The 16,009-nt window shown below is 38.1% G+C and overlaps 1 protein-coding gene across 4 annotated transcripts in view; it reads right to left on the bottom strand.

The window, feature by feature from the left end:
• cpeb3 (cytoplasmic polyadenylation element binding protein 3) overlaps positions 1 to 16,009 on the bottom strand; it is a 100,893-nt gene that overhangs the window by 9,488 nt on the left and 75,396 nt on the right. For all 4 annotated transcript variants that reach the window (XM_030155886.1, XM_030155888.1, XM_030155887.1 and 1 more), the window contains 2 exons: positions 3,046 to 3,164; positions 312 to 426 (listed from right to left, as the gene is read on the bottom strand). In XM_030155886.1, the coding sequence (XP_030011746.1) occupies positions 312 to 426; positions 3,046 to 3,164 (234 nt within the window). The remainder of the gene's footprint in view (positions 1 to 311; positions 427 to 3,045; positions 3,165 to 16,009) is intronic.

Raw genomic sequence — 16,009 nt, 5'->3', positions numbered from 1 at the left:
AAAATCCGTCCTTCTCCACTATTCATCAGTCTCAAACTGCTGATATAATTAGTTGGGGTCACATTGCAGACAAGCCAGCGATGTTTATCCCCAAGAACAGAAAGGCAGAGCCTTCCATTACACCATGAATTCTTAACATGACGACCACTTGGCTGGCTTCCTGGAAACCCAAGTCGAGGATTGCTTCTCACAGGGGGAGCTTTCATTATAGCCTCCGGCGTCTGCACTTCATGCCAGGCCACAATATGAAGACAATTTACAGAGTTTTGGGGCCTCACAAGAAAGACATTCAATTCACATGAGTGAGTTACCTGCACGAAGGGGCCGGGGCACCCCCCCTACGAAGATGGTCTTACGGGGGTCCAGGGGCTGGGAGCCGTCCATGACAAAGTCACTATCGCTCAGGTTCCATGGACGGATCTGAACCTGGGGATGAAAAAGAGGACGTTTATTTATTTAGAGCAAAATGATCCCAATGTGAGAGCTGCTCCTATCAACAGATTTGTGCTTCACCCTTGAAGACCTCAAACTATTTATGCGACCACTTCCTTCTAACCTTTTCTAAGTGATTAATCACTATTTAATGTAATATTATACTTTACATTTTTGCGTGAAAAGCACTGAAGCAAAACTTTCAACAAAACATATCAGTAACTAAACATAAATCAAGTGTGTCCATCCACTGTCATTGATCCAACTCCATGGATTTTACTGGTGAATCAATGTTGTAAAAGATGACGATGTTTCCATGGTAACTACAGAGCCTCTGAACATCCAAATGGGTCATATCTGATGACCATGAAAAGATGACAAACTGCATTTTACCTTAATTATGTCAATGTATCGATAGGCTTAGTGGTTCCAAAGATATTACACATTTTAGATCATGATGGTTGTTTATGCCTTTGACAGTTTTATACAAAGTAAAAGGGATTTTAGAGATTTAATGGCATCCAATACTTTTCTCATACTTGGAGTTTTGTGTCGTTGGCTACATTCAGACTGCAGGCTAATGTGGCCCAAATCAGATTTTTTTGCCCATATGTGACCTGTATCTGATCTGGTAAAGACAGTTTGAACAGCACTAAGCCGACCCAGGCCACTTTCATATGTGGTCCTAAATCCCATATGTATCTGATATTTTCCAATGCGACTTCAGTCTGAACGGCCAGTCACATTTATCTGATCTTTACGTCATTGAAATGCGACAAACGTCACAACTCTGCGTCCCAGGAGGAGGAGCAGTGGGAAAAAACATATTTACTTCTGTAAACACAGTGCGTGTCTGCGTGGTCACGTATTACGTCAGGACCTCTTTTGCACATGCAGGTCACTTCAGGGTCGCATTCAGTTCATACTCAAAACTGATAGAAGTCGAATTTAATGTGTAATATGAACAAGCACACAAAAAAACTGGACTTCACCAAAAAATCAGAATTTTGCATTGAGACCTGCTATCTGAACATAGGCTTTGTAGTGGTTGAAACCTGTCATATAAATGATTTCTATTATGACTTTATTAACAAAAATAAAAACACAGTTTGAGGTAGAGATTGTACTGATATTCAACCTAACAAGACGACCAACATACACTGCCAATGTTATTTATTCCACTTTTTGTGTCAGGGAACCAAAAAACAACATATTTACAGCATATTTATTTAATAACCTAACTTCCATGTCTCATGACATTATCTTTGAATGAGCGCAAATGCAATCATGCAAATTTAGGACAAAGCCTTTAACATAAAACAGCTGAAATATACATATCAGCCACTACAATCTGTGAAACGACTTCTTATGTGAAAACACCAATGTTCGGCTGATAATATTGGTGAATTTGTAGTTTAAGAATGATTACTCTGTGTAAATTTAGTGTCTAGAAAACACTCAAACAGCCCAAAACACATCAAAATCTTAATTTTCTCTTAAGATTATCATCATCATTAGGAGTGGAGTGAATGAGTTTACAGTTACTATGAGAAAAATAATTTAAAAAACCAAACTGTATTTCATGATATCAGCTAGAAACTGACTAAAAGATGATCAATAATAAATAACCTGCTGTTCACATCACATAATAATCATGATTAATCAACACCCCTGCAGCTTTGTCCCATATTAGTCAAGAAGCGACGTGTTCACAGCTGCCTATATTTACAGTGTATTTTCCGTTATTTTTAAGATCATTTAACATCTACTGACACTGCTTCATTTGTGACTTTATCAGACAGACGCTTTGCACTGATGTGAAATTCCACCTTTTGCTCCTGTGAATTAACAAGAGTTAATTATGTTCTTTTTTCAGTCCTCGTGAATGCATATTCAGTAACTCACAGGTGGCATCCATCATGTTTATGCAGGTCATTTACATTTACCATCTGAATTTATATGAGTGTTTGCTGAATCTGATGTGGCTGATTTGACTCGTACCGGCCAGAAAAAGTAAACTTCAGAACATGAAAACCTTCTCGAATGAGGCCAAAAGTGTAGGTTTTTTACCCCTTACTGCCTAAATGTATTTACAATTATAAATCAAAAAATATATATATTTGTGTTGTTGCTGTCAAGCATATGCTAAATTAAGTGGAGATTGTTAATTTGGATATAGCAGTTACAATAGCTGTGACGCAAATTAGTGACATTAGGCAAAACTGTCATATAATAATAGTAATTAAACCAAATTTCCAATCTAAGGTATATGGATTATTTCATTGATGCTGCTATTGACCAGTTATTCCAGTCCAAACAAAACAAAAATGATCCAAAAATCTGTAAAATGTCATGAAATTAAGAACACCGTTACAGAAACAGGGCGTTGAAACCGATCCTTGAATGTCAAGATAAGATAAGATAAGATACACCTTTATTAGTCTCACAAGGGGAAATTCCAGGTTTACAGCAGGATTCATAGATAACAAGGAAGCGTATGTACATTCACAAATAGTGTAAAACAACACCTCATTACACAAATAGTGGGATATTGAGGCGAATTAGTGAGGATAGTATTCAAAGGGTTAATCTGTTAATATAGGAGCATCTTACCGGTTTGTCTTTAATGGTGGGACTGGATACACACAGGTAGAGTTTTCCGTCCTCCTCGATGCAGGCGTCGATCAAGGCCTGGACAGAGGTTTCTTCCTGGAACAGCAGGAAGGCGTAGCCTGGAAAAGAGAGTAAAAATATAAGTCCAATGTCCTTGTATCTCACTGGCATGTTCTATCAAGGATCAATAACAAGTTGAATTTGTGAGGTTGTCAGGTTCTGTCTCTAAGTTAGAGTCCTGTGGTCTGGATGCAGAAGATCAGTCTCCCAGTAGAAGTGGGTGGTACTTTCACTGGAGGAGAACTCAACTAATTCAATCAAAGTCCACATATGACTTCCTATCAGTGCTCAATAGTAACTATATTGATATCTGTAACCATTGCCATGTTATAAACAATCAAAATATGGACAATTTTAAGTAAAGGCAAATTTCAGAAATTCATCCAAAATTCTAAAAATCTAAATTTCCCATCAGCCCTGTGATGAACTGGCAACATGTCCAGGGTGTACCCCGCCTTCACCCATAAGAAGCTGGGATAGGCTCCAGCGACCCCCCTGACCCTAGTGAGGATGAAGCGGGTTCAGAAAATGAAAGAACGAATGAATAAATTTCTTGAAACTGTGAACAAACTTTGTAGATATTATCCCAAGGAAGCTATATAAAAAAATTTAACTGAATCCGATCAGTCATTGTGGAGAACAAGATCGTTGAAATGAAGAGATTGGTAACTTGAGTTTGACCCTTCAAGGTCAAAGGTCATGGACCCAAATGAAAGTCCATATATGACTTCCTATCAGTGTTCAACAGTAACTATATTGATATCTGCAACCATTTACATGTTATAAGCCGTCAAAAATATGGACCATTATAAGTAAATTACATTTTTAAGATTTAAAAAAATTCGTCAAAAATTAGAAAATCTAAATATCTCAAAACTGTGATCAAAATTTGTAGACACTGCCCCAAGGAAGAGACATATAAAATTTTTAATTAATCCAACCAGTAGTTTCATCTGAAAAGATGTTTGAAGAAATTGCTAACGCAGAGTAGACATAAGATAAACTAAACTAATATAAGATAAGATAAAACATACTTTATAGATCCCCCAATCAATAAAATTCAAATGTACAGCAGCACAAGACAATATGTATCAAAAAGTATGGAAAAATAAAAAGATAAAAATAATAATAATAGACGATGAAGACGTTGGACTTAGTGCCTTCACAATAGCTCATGGTTTATCGGCTGGTGTGCCAAAAACCCAGACATTCTCTATTTGAAACTTCACCTGCTTTACACCTGTTCTACCTTTTCTACTCTCCCATGACAACAGCCATCGTTTTCCCTTAAACTCATTCATGTTTGCCTCCTCATGAATGCGCGACCTTGCGTCCCATTCTCGTGTCCTCTTTTGGCTCCTCCAGTCGCTCTACGCCCTGCACCTCGCTCAGGCTCAGATTAAATGGCCCAAAGTGCTCCGCTCCTAAAGGAACCATGCAAAATTGATCAGTCTAACACACTGCACGTCGTCCCGAGAGTTGGGTCAGGTGGAGAGTTCGCTGATGTCTTTGCTCGGCAGAAAGAAAGAAAGAAAGAACGAGCGATTCAGACAGTCGCTCTGTACCGCTGAATTATTTAGCACCGAGAGCAGAGACCTCAGCCAAGGTCAAAGCTATTAGGCCGTTTCAGGAGGGACAGAAAACCCACTCAACAGGCTGCATCCATCACACCAGGCTCCGGGGGTCGACGGGGTAGGGGGGCCTGATTTATACACCGAGCATCGCGAACAGAGAATACTGAGAAGGACAAAGAAACAGGAGATACTGGTCCACGAAGTTAACTTAGACCTGACTGACCTAACTTTGTTTACAGAACGTACGGTGCATTATGGTCATATTTCACAACAAAATATACACTTTAATCTTAATTAACCCAGAAGTTTAAATAGAAATGTCACAGCCCAAAAAGTACCAAGACAATCAGATAGCAAATAGGTCCGTCATTGGTCAACAGAGATTTAGCTCAACAGGTAGTGCTACAGACAGCAATGTGAAAGACCAGGGTTTGATTCCCGGTAAAAACACTAATGACATGAGCCGGCTCCATCGGGAATCCTCCTGAATCTCCAGATTAGCCACTCGGCCCTTGCATATACATTTTGTAAGAGCCCTTACTTAGATGTTGAGGCCACTTAAAAGGGTCATATTTTGCTAAACCCATTTTTTATTAGTCTTTGGTACCTTTATTTGTGTATTTGGACCCTAATAGTTCATAAAGTTTGAATTTGAACCCTCCAGGTGCTGCGAAGCTATCTTTATATTAACCCTTTCATGAATAGTGGTCACTACAGTGGACAGTTACTCTATAGCTTTACTCTTGTATATTCATGGGTTTTGTTGTTTTAGTTCCATATCAACCAACACAGTGGACACTTATGCATCATCTCATAAACTGCAATTCATACCATTATTGTAACTTTGCTGTTCTTGATTGGTTCTTGAGTGGAAATCAATTGTTAATATTTATTTTTTGCATATTATCTCCATGAAGTGAGTAATAACTAGTATTAGAATATGTTAAAATGTGAGAAAACATCAGATTAGCTGCATTAAACATGGTTTCATTTCACTGTTTTCATATCACTTTATGATATTGGGTTTAAAATACATGTTTATTTGCTTCAAGAATAAAATTCATGGTGTAGCTGAGTGGACATTTTTGTAACTCCATGAAAAACAGGTTGATTTAAAAAAAATATTCAATCACATTTTTTTTTTCATGCCTAAAGAGGAATAAAAACACTCAGGAAAAAAAATCTTGATTAAGGTTCTCATAATTCATGCATGAAAGGGTTAATTTTGGCAAAAATCAAGTGGATTTCTACAACCCGTTTTAATTCCTGCTTAATTTGTTATGTTTTATAACTAGTTTCGTCATGATATTTGCACATGCAAGGTCAAGACTTCCATAACTGTTTGTCAGCAGCAGCGGTTGTAGTAAAAACTGAAAATATGTCCAAACTTCGCGCCGATTTGTTGGTTGTATTAACAAACTCAAGTGGCTGAACAGGACAGAGCTCACAGTAAAGTAAGACCAAAGGGAAGTGTTTTAAAATGCTCATTCCATTTAAAAAAAAAAAAAGCAAAATATCTCTCCTTTAATTACAAAAATTAAAAGCAAACTCTTAAGTTTTAATACTTTCTCTAGTTGGTTTCCAGTATAGGTTCATTCTGGGTCAGATTTTTCCGGTGGAATTGATGGATTTCAGTTGCTTATTGTTTAATATTCTCAGTCCTCTAATACCGTATTAAAACTTCCCTCACTCTGCCTCTTTATTTTTATATATACAGTGTTTATCCTCCTGGCCTTTATATGTTTTAATGAATTACTTTACTACCATAATCTTTAAGATACACAGGTTGTAGTGACTCATTGAATCAGGTATTCATAACAAATGCCTTAATATAATTTTCTATTTCAATAAATATTATTGTCTTTGGGATTAATTTTTCCATTATCATTTAAAACACTAATAAAATGCTTCAGCTTTAATTCAGGAAGAAAAAAAACAACCTTTAACCTTACCAGAAATGTTGCTTAGGCGTTTTTTTGCAATAATGATCAATGATTACTGACATTTTAATCATGATGATATTTTGCATGAGCAGGAATGTGGAGCCCTACAAGCTGCAGCTGTGACACATCCTGATATTTTATCATATCGTGATATGGCTAATTTTCTCTAAATTCAATGAATAAGTAGTTTTTACTACATTTTGAATGGCGTACACAGCAAATAAAATGAATTATACTGATTATTTTTCTTTTTTATGAAGCAGATTTTCATTTAAGGATGTAATGAAATCCAAAATATTAACATTAAATGCACAGTTATCCAGTTATCTGGTCACCACACTAAGAAATATACCATCATCCATATTTATTGGTTTTCTTTTCATGCCATTTCCCTGCCTTGTGGAAGAGGTCCAAATGAAAGAGTGTGGTTAGTGACAACTAAATTAATAATCAAGACATTTTAGTATTTTCTATAACTGTCTTCCAATAGAGACTAATTCTAAGCCATAGCTATATCTTCTGTTGAATTGATTGATTTCTATCGCTTATTGATTCAATTTTTGTTTAGTTTAGTTTATTTCGAATATGCAACAAGACAAAGTAATCTTACCTAGTTCTTAGAAATAAAAAAAAAAAAAAAAACAGGTAGTAAGAAGTCATGAAAGAAAACAAAAACAAAACTTATACTTGTACATGACTTCATTTGTACATTTGAAAAGGAGTGGGAGGAAGTATTCCCACTCAGTGACAAAGACTGGGATTAGTGACAAATGAATAATAAAGAATAACATTCCTTTACAATATCAGGAAATGCACAGTCTGTATATTTGTAGTAGTTTGTTGTGAATGTACAATAGGCCTTTGGTCATTAAAATTATTTTTTTTTTGTGTCCAAGAGGATAATTAACTAAACGAACAAAGCAAAATGAAACAAAAGACATGTATCTGTCATCACACAGGGTAATCATCCTATTGACATCTGGATGAGCAGAAGGAATAGTTGAACGGAACCACATTCACGCTGTATTCAACATGAGTACAACCCGCCTCCGACTTCCAGTCACTTCGCCTGTAGTGTCTCTTGAGACGGACACAAAAGCCGTATGTCCTTGCGACTCCTGCAAAGCCTGCTATTAGAAACTGTCTCCGTATCCACACACACACACATACACACACACACACACACATACACTTTTTCATATGCAGACAAATGCAGTGTGAGTGAAAAAAGGAATGTGCAACTGTTATGTTTCACTTATAAAATTCCCCAGTGGAGCTGCTGCAGATGACGGGAAAGGAGGGGGGAGGAAAAAAAAAAAAAGACGAAGAAGAAGAAGCCTGACGCTGCATTTGGCTGTGGTATGTGGATACATCTGAGTGTGTGAGTGTGTGTGTGTGTATCAGGGCAGAAAGTGAAGAAGGTTGTGTGTCTGCAGCAAAGGGAGGGAGGGAGGGATAAAACAAAAAAGGAAAGGAAGTGAGCATCAAAGGTGGAATGGAAAAGCAGGTGCGTAAGCAGAAGGGCGTGTCCTGGCGAGGGTTTTGACAGACCGGGCTTTTGTCGCCGTGTGACGTGCGTCCCGATGCGTCGCGCTGACGTGACGGTGTCCTGTTGCGGTGACGTGAAGTGTGTTCGGTCACCGCATGAAAGAAACGGTAAAAGAAGCAGCTGCAAACGTAGCCGCTTCAGCTTCTCAAATTTAACTGGTTTTCTTTGCCCACGCTGCTTTAAAACCAAAAGCATCAATGTTTTCTTTGTTAAGAAGAGAATCGATGTAGAAAGCGTCAATGCGTGAACTGGCGAATCCACGCATTTCCCAGTTTTGATAATCACACAGAGCAATCAAGCCAAGCATTACAGCCAATCTATCTGTAGTTAAATGGTTTTTTTGAGGAAGCAGCAGAGAAAGGAAGTAAGAAAAGAGAGAATTTCAGACATACAGTCCAATGCGAAAGTCTTATTCTACTTTTATCTGTTGTTTTTGCATGGTTGAAACGAGCGTGTGTATTTATTTCTCATTCTCTTTTCTTCAGATACAGCAAGAAAATACAGGAAATGTGTGCACGGCCTTAAAAGACACACAAAATACTGAACTAAATGTGTTGTAAAGGTTAAAGTCGGTGTTTATTGTGAACTCCGACCCCATGAGAAGAAGTAGCACAAATAATTAGAAACATCTGACATGTGTTGAAAGAAACCTGGTATAAAACAGCAGAAAATGAATGCAGTAAATCTCATATTGTCTGAATTTAAGGATTAAAGACATGTTAAATGCAAAGGAAGGTCACTCTAAATATCTAAAATGTGTTTTTCCTGTGGTTCATACTTCACATATATCAGATTGAATCGAATACAGAGACTGAAAAATGCATATGTGTGGTCATTAGAACTTTATTAAACCAATAAACAGAATGTTGGACTAGGAGTTTTGTAAGTGACAAAGCAGGTTTCTGGGTTTACAAAACTTGAACTTCCAAGGACACCCAGTCTTTGTAGCTCAATATCACCATTTGCAAAAAAAAATGCTATTAGTTTTTTCATTTATTTTAAACTGACCGGCCAAAAAAAAAAAGTCGGACATGCAATATTTCACAGCACCACCTTTGCTTTAGATTACAGGAGACATTCACTGGATTTAACTAAGCAAATAGTTCAGATCCTTCCATGATAAGTACTGCAGTGGTTCATAACACTGGTCAACAACAAATGTATTGTTTAAATTTTTTGAGCTGATTTAGGATAATTTTGGTGTGCTGAATCCAAAAATCACATTAATTTTGCTCAATCAGGTCAACTTTCTGAACTATGCTAATATTGGCTTTTTAACATTTTTGCTTACATTCATGGGCATTTTCACATCATATGATACAAAATTCTTTCATATTTCTTGCAATAAACGAGTTGTGAAGATTTTACTTTTGCCAATTTATAATTAATGTTTTTTTAATATTACAGGTGAATGAAATGGCTTCGACTAGAAGATCTTGCAAAAATAAGCCTGACATATTCTGCTACATCTGCGGTGAATACACCATTGTACCTAACAGGAATCAAGTCACAAGTTTCACAAAGTGTGCTTACCAATCTTATTTTGGTATTAATTATTATATTTTGTGAGATGATCAAATTTTTCCAAATCAAATGAGCAAAAAAACCTGACCTGATTGAGAAAAACAGATGTCATTTTTTGGATTTAGCGGTGCAAAATGGTCCTAATTCAGTTGAAAAAACCTAGACAACTTGCAAAAAACTTTTTTTTGTAACCTAGTGTAATGTTTCAGCTGTAACAGGTTATTTAAAGGGGTCATATTGTGCTAAACCCACTTTTATTAGTCTGTGGTTCATTTATTTGTGTATTTGGACCCTAATAGTTCATAAAGTTTGAATTTGAACCCTCCAGGTGCTGCAAAGCTATCTTTATATTCATTCCGGCAAAAAATTAAAACCTGTTTTAATTCCTGCTTAATTTGTTTCGATTTATAACTAGTTATGTCATGACATTTGCACATATAAGGTCAAGACTTCCGACGAACATTTCTCGACATAATTGTTTGTCAGCAGCAGCCGTTGTAGCCCATACTGTCATTCAAAATAAGGTTGTTGAAAATGTTGATGAATACAAATACTTAGGGACCATCATTGACAAGAAATTATCCTTTGAGAGTAATATAGAGGCGGTGTGTAAAAAGGCCCAACATAGACTTTTCTTTTTAAGGAAGATGAAATCATTTAATGTGTGCAGGACTCTGATGACTTTGTTTTACCAGTGTTTTATTGAATCAGTTTTGACATTTTGTATTGTGGTGTGGTATTGGGGTCTTTCAATGATCAGCAAGCGTAAGCTAAGTAGGCTGGTAAGTGTACTGTCAAAGGTGGTTGTGGCACAGCTAACCAAACTGCAGGTCATACATGTTAAACGGGTCAGCGGTAAGGCCAAACAAATTTTAAACTGCCCTGATCACCCACTTTTTGGGGAGTTTAATTTGCTCCCCTCTGGTCGCTGTTTTAGGCTTCCTCAATAGAGAACTGGATGTGCTAGGGATTCCTTTATTCCTGTGGCTATTAGAAATCTGAATCTGATTATTTATTTATCTTTTAATGCTCATGGCCATTATGGCAATTAACTTGTGTACTGCCTTATTGGACCTTTGTCATTTGTATTAGGAAGGGAGTGGCTCCATCGTGTGTTGTCCTGTATTGTGTAATTTTATTGTGGTGGCATCTGGTGGTGCTGTTTCTGTGTATGTGTTCATGTGTTTATGACCCCTGCAGCACACCAAATTTCCTTTCCTAAGGATAAATAAAGTTGAAAGTTGAATACTGAAAATATGTCCAAACTTCGAGCCGATTTCCTAAAATGTTCAGTTGTTGGTTAAACGGGACAGAGCAGCACAGGCAACAACCTGGAGGGGGCGGGGCCTGAAGTGGCTCATGTGCATTTAAAGGGCCAGCGCTCAAAACCACCTTTCTGGTGTCATTACTCAGAAATAGGGTTGAAGATGGACCTGTGGAGTTGAATTAATGAAGAATTCAGACCCAAGCAGCGCATTTACAGTGTATGTAGACCACAGGGAAGTGTTTTAAAATGCAAAATTCCATTTAAAAAAGCAAAATATCACTTCATTAACTCTAACTGACGCACAGTAAGTAGCCTCTCATGTCTCTAATGCAGTGGTTCTTAATCTTTTTCTGTCGGGCCCCCCTATGGAGGATGAAACATCTGCAGGCCCCCCTTAACCCCAATAGCATTGTAACAGTGGTACAATTATAACTTTTATTGAAAGAAACATTAATATTGTAACAACACTTTTTGCTTTTCCTTAAATAATTTGTTGTGCAAATTAAAAATATTTTAGATTTTTGCTCAAACAATAAAACTTAACTCAACAAGATTGCTCCCTGAGACAATATTTTTCCAAATATGAATAGGAAATGTGCAATTATCTTACAACTATGACAATAAAGTTACTTTTTTTAGAACAACAAACAAATTTTGGTAACAAAGATGAACATCTTAACAATATCAGTGCCTGCAATGTGCCAGTTTCCATTGCACATTTCGAAGCATTAAAGTGTAAAATGTACAAACTGTGCAAAAACAGAAACATTACACATTAATCTTTTCCAGTCAAATCCTTGTCCGTTCTAAAAACCTAAACTCCTTGTATAATCTAGTGACAGATCACCATGGCAGTAGATTTGTCTGTTGTACCTCCCTAAAATGAGTCCAGGGTGCTCCAACGCTAAAACATTAGTTCCATCTGCTACATGTTCTAACCTGAAGAAGGAAAAAAAAACCCAAAAAACCCAGGAGTGATCCCATGACCCCCCTGGCAAACCTTCACGCGCCCCCTGTGGGGGCTGCCCCACAGTTTGAGAAACACTGCTCTAATGTCAAAAAGATTGGACAATGCTACGATTTATCAGCATCATCAGGCATGTGACAGAGTGGTTCAGGGAGTGTACCATGTTTAGGGCCTCAGATTAATCCTTATCTTTAACATTGTGCACATATTATTGCCCATAGAATAAAAAATAGGCGTCTTTCTTCTGTACACTGCAAAAATCTAAATCTTACCAAGTGTATTTTTCTCATTTCTAGTCAGGGCAGTGATGAGCTGATGCACAGAATCCACTTTATATCGATTGTAATTGCATATTTTTTTTCTGCTGGTCATGAGAAGAGTCGGCATTGTGCTGAGTATAAGAAGATTCAAGATATTTATTGTCACATGCATCATTTTGCAAGAAGAGCAGCAGTGAAATGGAGATTGCAGCAACTCCCAATTGTGCAAAAAGGAAAAACTATAACTACGTATGCGGCAAAAATCTAAATCTTACCAAGTATATTTTTCTCATTTCTAGTCCAAATATCTCATCACACTTAAAATAAGACATAATCACCTAAAGAGTAACTTTTCAGTGAGATATATGAACTTATTTTTAGACAATAGAGTTTGAAAATCTTATTTCAAGAAATCTTACCAAGATAATTTTCACTTGTTCCATTGGCAGATTTTTTTTTTTTTGTTTAATTCAAGATTTTTTTGTTTAATTCAAGCAAAACATCTGCCAATGGAACAAGTGAAAATTATCTTGGTAACATTACTTAAAATAAGATTTTCAAGACCTGTTGTCTAAAAATAAGTTCATATATCTCACTGAAAAGTTACTCTTTAGGTGATTATGTCTTATTTTAAGTGTGATGAGATATTTGGACTATAAATGAGAAAAATACACTTGGCAAGATTTAGATTTTTGCCGTGTACGTAGTTATATTCTTTCCTTTTTGCACAGTTGGGAGTTGTTGCAATCTCCATTTCACTGCTGCTCTTCTTGCAAAATGATGCATGTGACAATAAATATCTTGAATCTTCCTATACTCAGCACAAGGCCGACTCTTCTCACGACCAGCAGAAAAAAAATATGCAATTACAATCGATATAAAGTGGATTTTGTGCATTAGCTCATCACCGCCTTGTCCCTGTGTTGCTGGATTAGAGGCAGTTTGTCGTTGGGGGTAATCATGTGGTTTAGCAGTGACATATCACCCACTTGGTTAAAAAAAAAAAAAAAAAAAAAAGAAAAACAACAACAACAACACACAATGGCAGTCTTACAGGAAACCCAGCATGAAAAGGCAGAGCTAGCCAACAGCTTAAATTGTCGGAGGGAGGGAACAATGTGTTCCATGACCGAGGGCAAGGAGAGAGAGGAAGAAAAAGAAGGGGGGGGAGAGAGAAGTGGAAAGAGATGAGGAAAAAAAGTGTGAAAAGGTGTGAACGTGGAGGGAGTGGGGGTGTAATAAAGACTGTGGAGGAAGACGTAAAGCTGTTACTTTAATGGAGCCTGTCAGAAAGTTTAGAATGTGATGTAAGTGGCCTGGAAAGCCAGACACAACTGTTTTCACACACTGGAAGTAGTGTAATAGGCCACAGCCAAAGTTCTATTACATCATTGGAACTCAGGTCAGGCCGGAGTGAAACTTACAAGTGGTTTCAGGTGAAGTGAAACCATACTTTTGCACTTGAAGGACAAGGGAGGAGGAGACTTTTCTTTACATCTTAAGTCATTAATCGGTATTGTATCAAGCTACAAAAAAAGGAAATCAAATCTGTCCGCAAACTTCACTTTTGCTTTGGTAATACAGCCTCCACCGGGACATACTTTACCTTCAAGGTCAGTGGTCAAACAACACATTTATACATGCGCAGGACGCAGGCCTTCAGCTCCAACACTTCACCCCCATTAACCCTTTATAGGGTACGTCATAGAAATACTCTTAAACCCAATCCCAATTTACCCTTTAGCCCCTCCCCCTTACCCCTACCCCTTGGCACTTGCACTTGACACTACCCCTTGAAACAGAGCTGCAAGGGATAGGGGTCGAAACATTCTCCTATGAAATGGGACAACCCTTCGTGACCTGTTGCGTCATCAGCAGTCATCGATGCTGCTATAAACAGATGCGACAACTTTAGTCGCATTTCCACTGCGTGGAACTGACTCAGCTCGACTCGACTCGGGCACCAGGTCCTATTTCTGGAGACCATTTCCATTACAGGATACTACCCACTGTACAGTACCTGGACGTCATAGCGATGTGGCGCGTTACCTCCGTGTCATCTGCTCAGAGAGTTGCTGATAAACTCACTCATTGCGTGTTGTCTCGTCAAGCTCATGCTGAATTTTTACGTCCGAACCTCCTCGTCAAACCATGGTGTAGTTTTGTGGGCTGTCATCATGTAGATTAACCTACTGCTACATTAATTGTAAACTTCCACATCTATTTTTGTAAAGTGGCGGGTCACAGAGACAACTCTCTGACCAATCAGTGGTCTGCAGTGTTTACACGTCATGTTTTAGTATCTGGTTCCCAGTCCTGGAACCTCGGCGGAGGCGATGCCAAAAAAACTAGTACCGGGTACCAGATTCCAGGACCTTTCGTAATGAAAACGGAAAAAGGCCAAGTTGAGTCGAGCCGATACCACGTAGTGGAAAAGGGGCATTTGTTTCCGACAGTATTCCTCATGCCATCAGCAGCTGTAACCATCTCTGTTGCATGGGCTTTGGTCATCTTTTTACGGCTATCAACTATAAACCGCAGAAATGCAATCTATAACACATTGAAATGGCGTTAAGTGGTAGATCAAATGATTAAGTTGTTTATGAAGAAAATACATACATTTGTGTGTTCCTTTAATCACACTGCTGCACTTTTTGGCTGTGTTTACCTCCATCTTGCCAGTGATTCGAACAGAATTATGGGAAATTTCTCCTACCCCTCCGCTCGTAGTGTGGTCCTGGAAAATCTCAGTTTTGAGGTCTATACAGCCCTCCCCCTTAGCCCTTCCCCTCCATCTATTTGAGAATTGGAACAACATTACCCCTTCACGTGTATGCGCTAAATGGAGGGGTAGGGGTAAGGGGGAGGGGCCAAGGGGTGAATTAGGATTCAGCTATAGTGTCTAACCTTAGTGTGTTATTGGAGGACATAAGACTTCATTACTTTCGGGAAATTTTTCAAAATTACTTATTGTTATGTAGAAAATCAAGGTTAATGAAGTTACCATATTTGGTTCCTTACCTGTAAGTGGCAAAAAAACAAAAATAAATAAAAAATTCCAAGAAGTTAATATAAAAAGTACAAGAAAAACACATGTAAGGTGAAAGGAACACGTGTTTTAGAACATTAGACCAACATAAATGCTGATCCAGACCCCAGTCCACATCCACATGATCCCTTTGAACATCATTCCTTACATTAGTACCATTACTTCATGGTACCTAACAAAGCAGGTGCACTCACTGTTCATACAGAGGTGGATCTTACAGACCCTGTAGACCACACTGGACCTGAGATTGTTGCCTCACTGTCCTCACTGCAACTGTCTTGTAATGTATTCGGAAATTACCAAAAATAGTCACTTGCCCCGATAAAAGGTTAAATCAGACGGCGCAGATCCCATGCAGATCCCCTTAATGCTCTGATATTTCATCTGAACAGAGCTGAGGATCTGCTTCTTTTTCCTTGCGCAGTGCAGTAGCTCACACCGCGGGAGGAGATCAGATCTGCAGTGGCTCGTGCCTGAGATTTATTGGGGCTTTGCTGCCGAGTCTCAACACTGTCCAGGGAGGAATGGGATACATACATACATACATGTGCACATACATACGCCGGCTGCATTTTCCGCCTCAAAGGCCTCTGTTTACAGACAAACGATAGGCGGCCTGCCTGGTGGGTTACACAGACTTAACCAGTGACTTCATTCAGGACCGAGCCTTTCCCGTAACGCAGGCCAACCGGTTAACTCATGGGGAAAGAAACAGTTACCTCACCTGCAACCTGATCACAATTTGTAAAATTACTCTAAAAACAAAGACAT

The sequence above is a fragment of the Sphaeramia orbicularis genome, chromosome 15 (assembly GCF_902148855.1).
Source record: "Sphaeramia orbicularis chromosome 15, fSphaOr1.1, whole genome shotgun sequence".
NCBI classification, from domain to species: Eukaryota; Metazoa; Chordata; class Actinopteri; order Kurtiformes; family Apogonidae; genus Sphaeramia; species Sphaeramia orbicularis.
The sequence above is the reverse complement of the archived record's forward strand: the minus strand, read 5'-3'. Positions and strand labels throughout refer to the sequence as shown.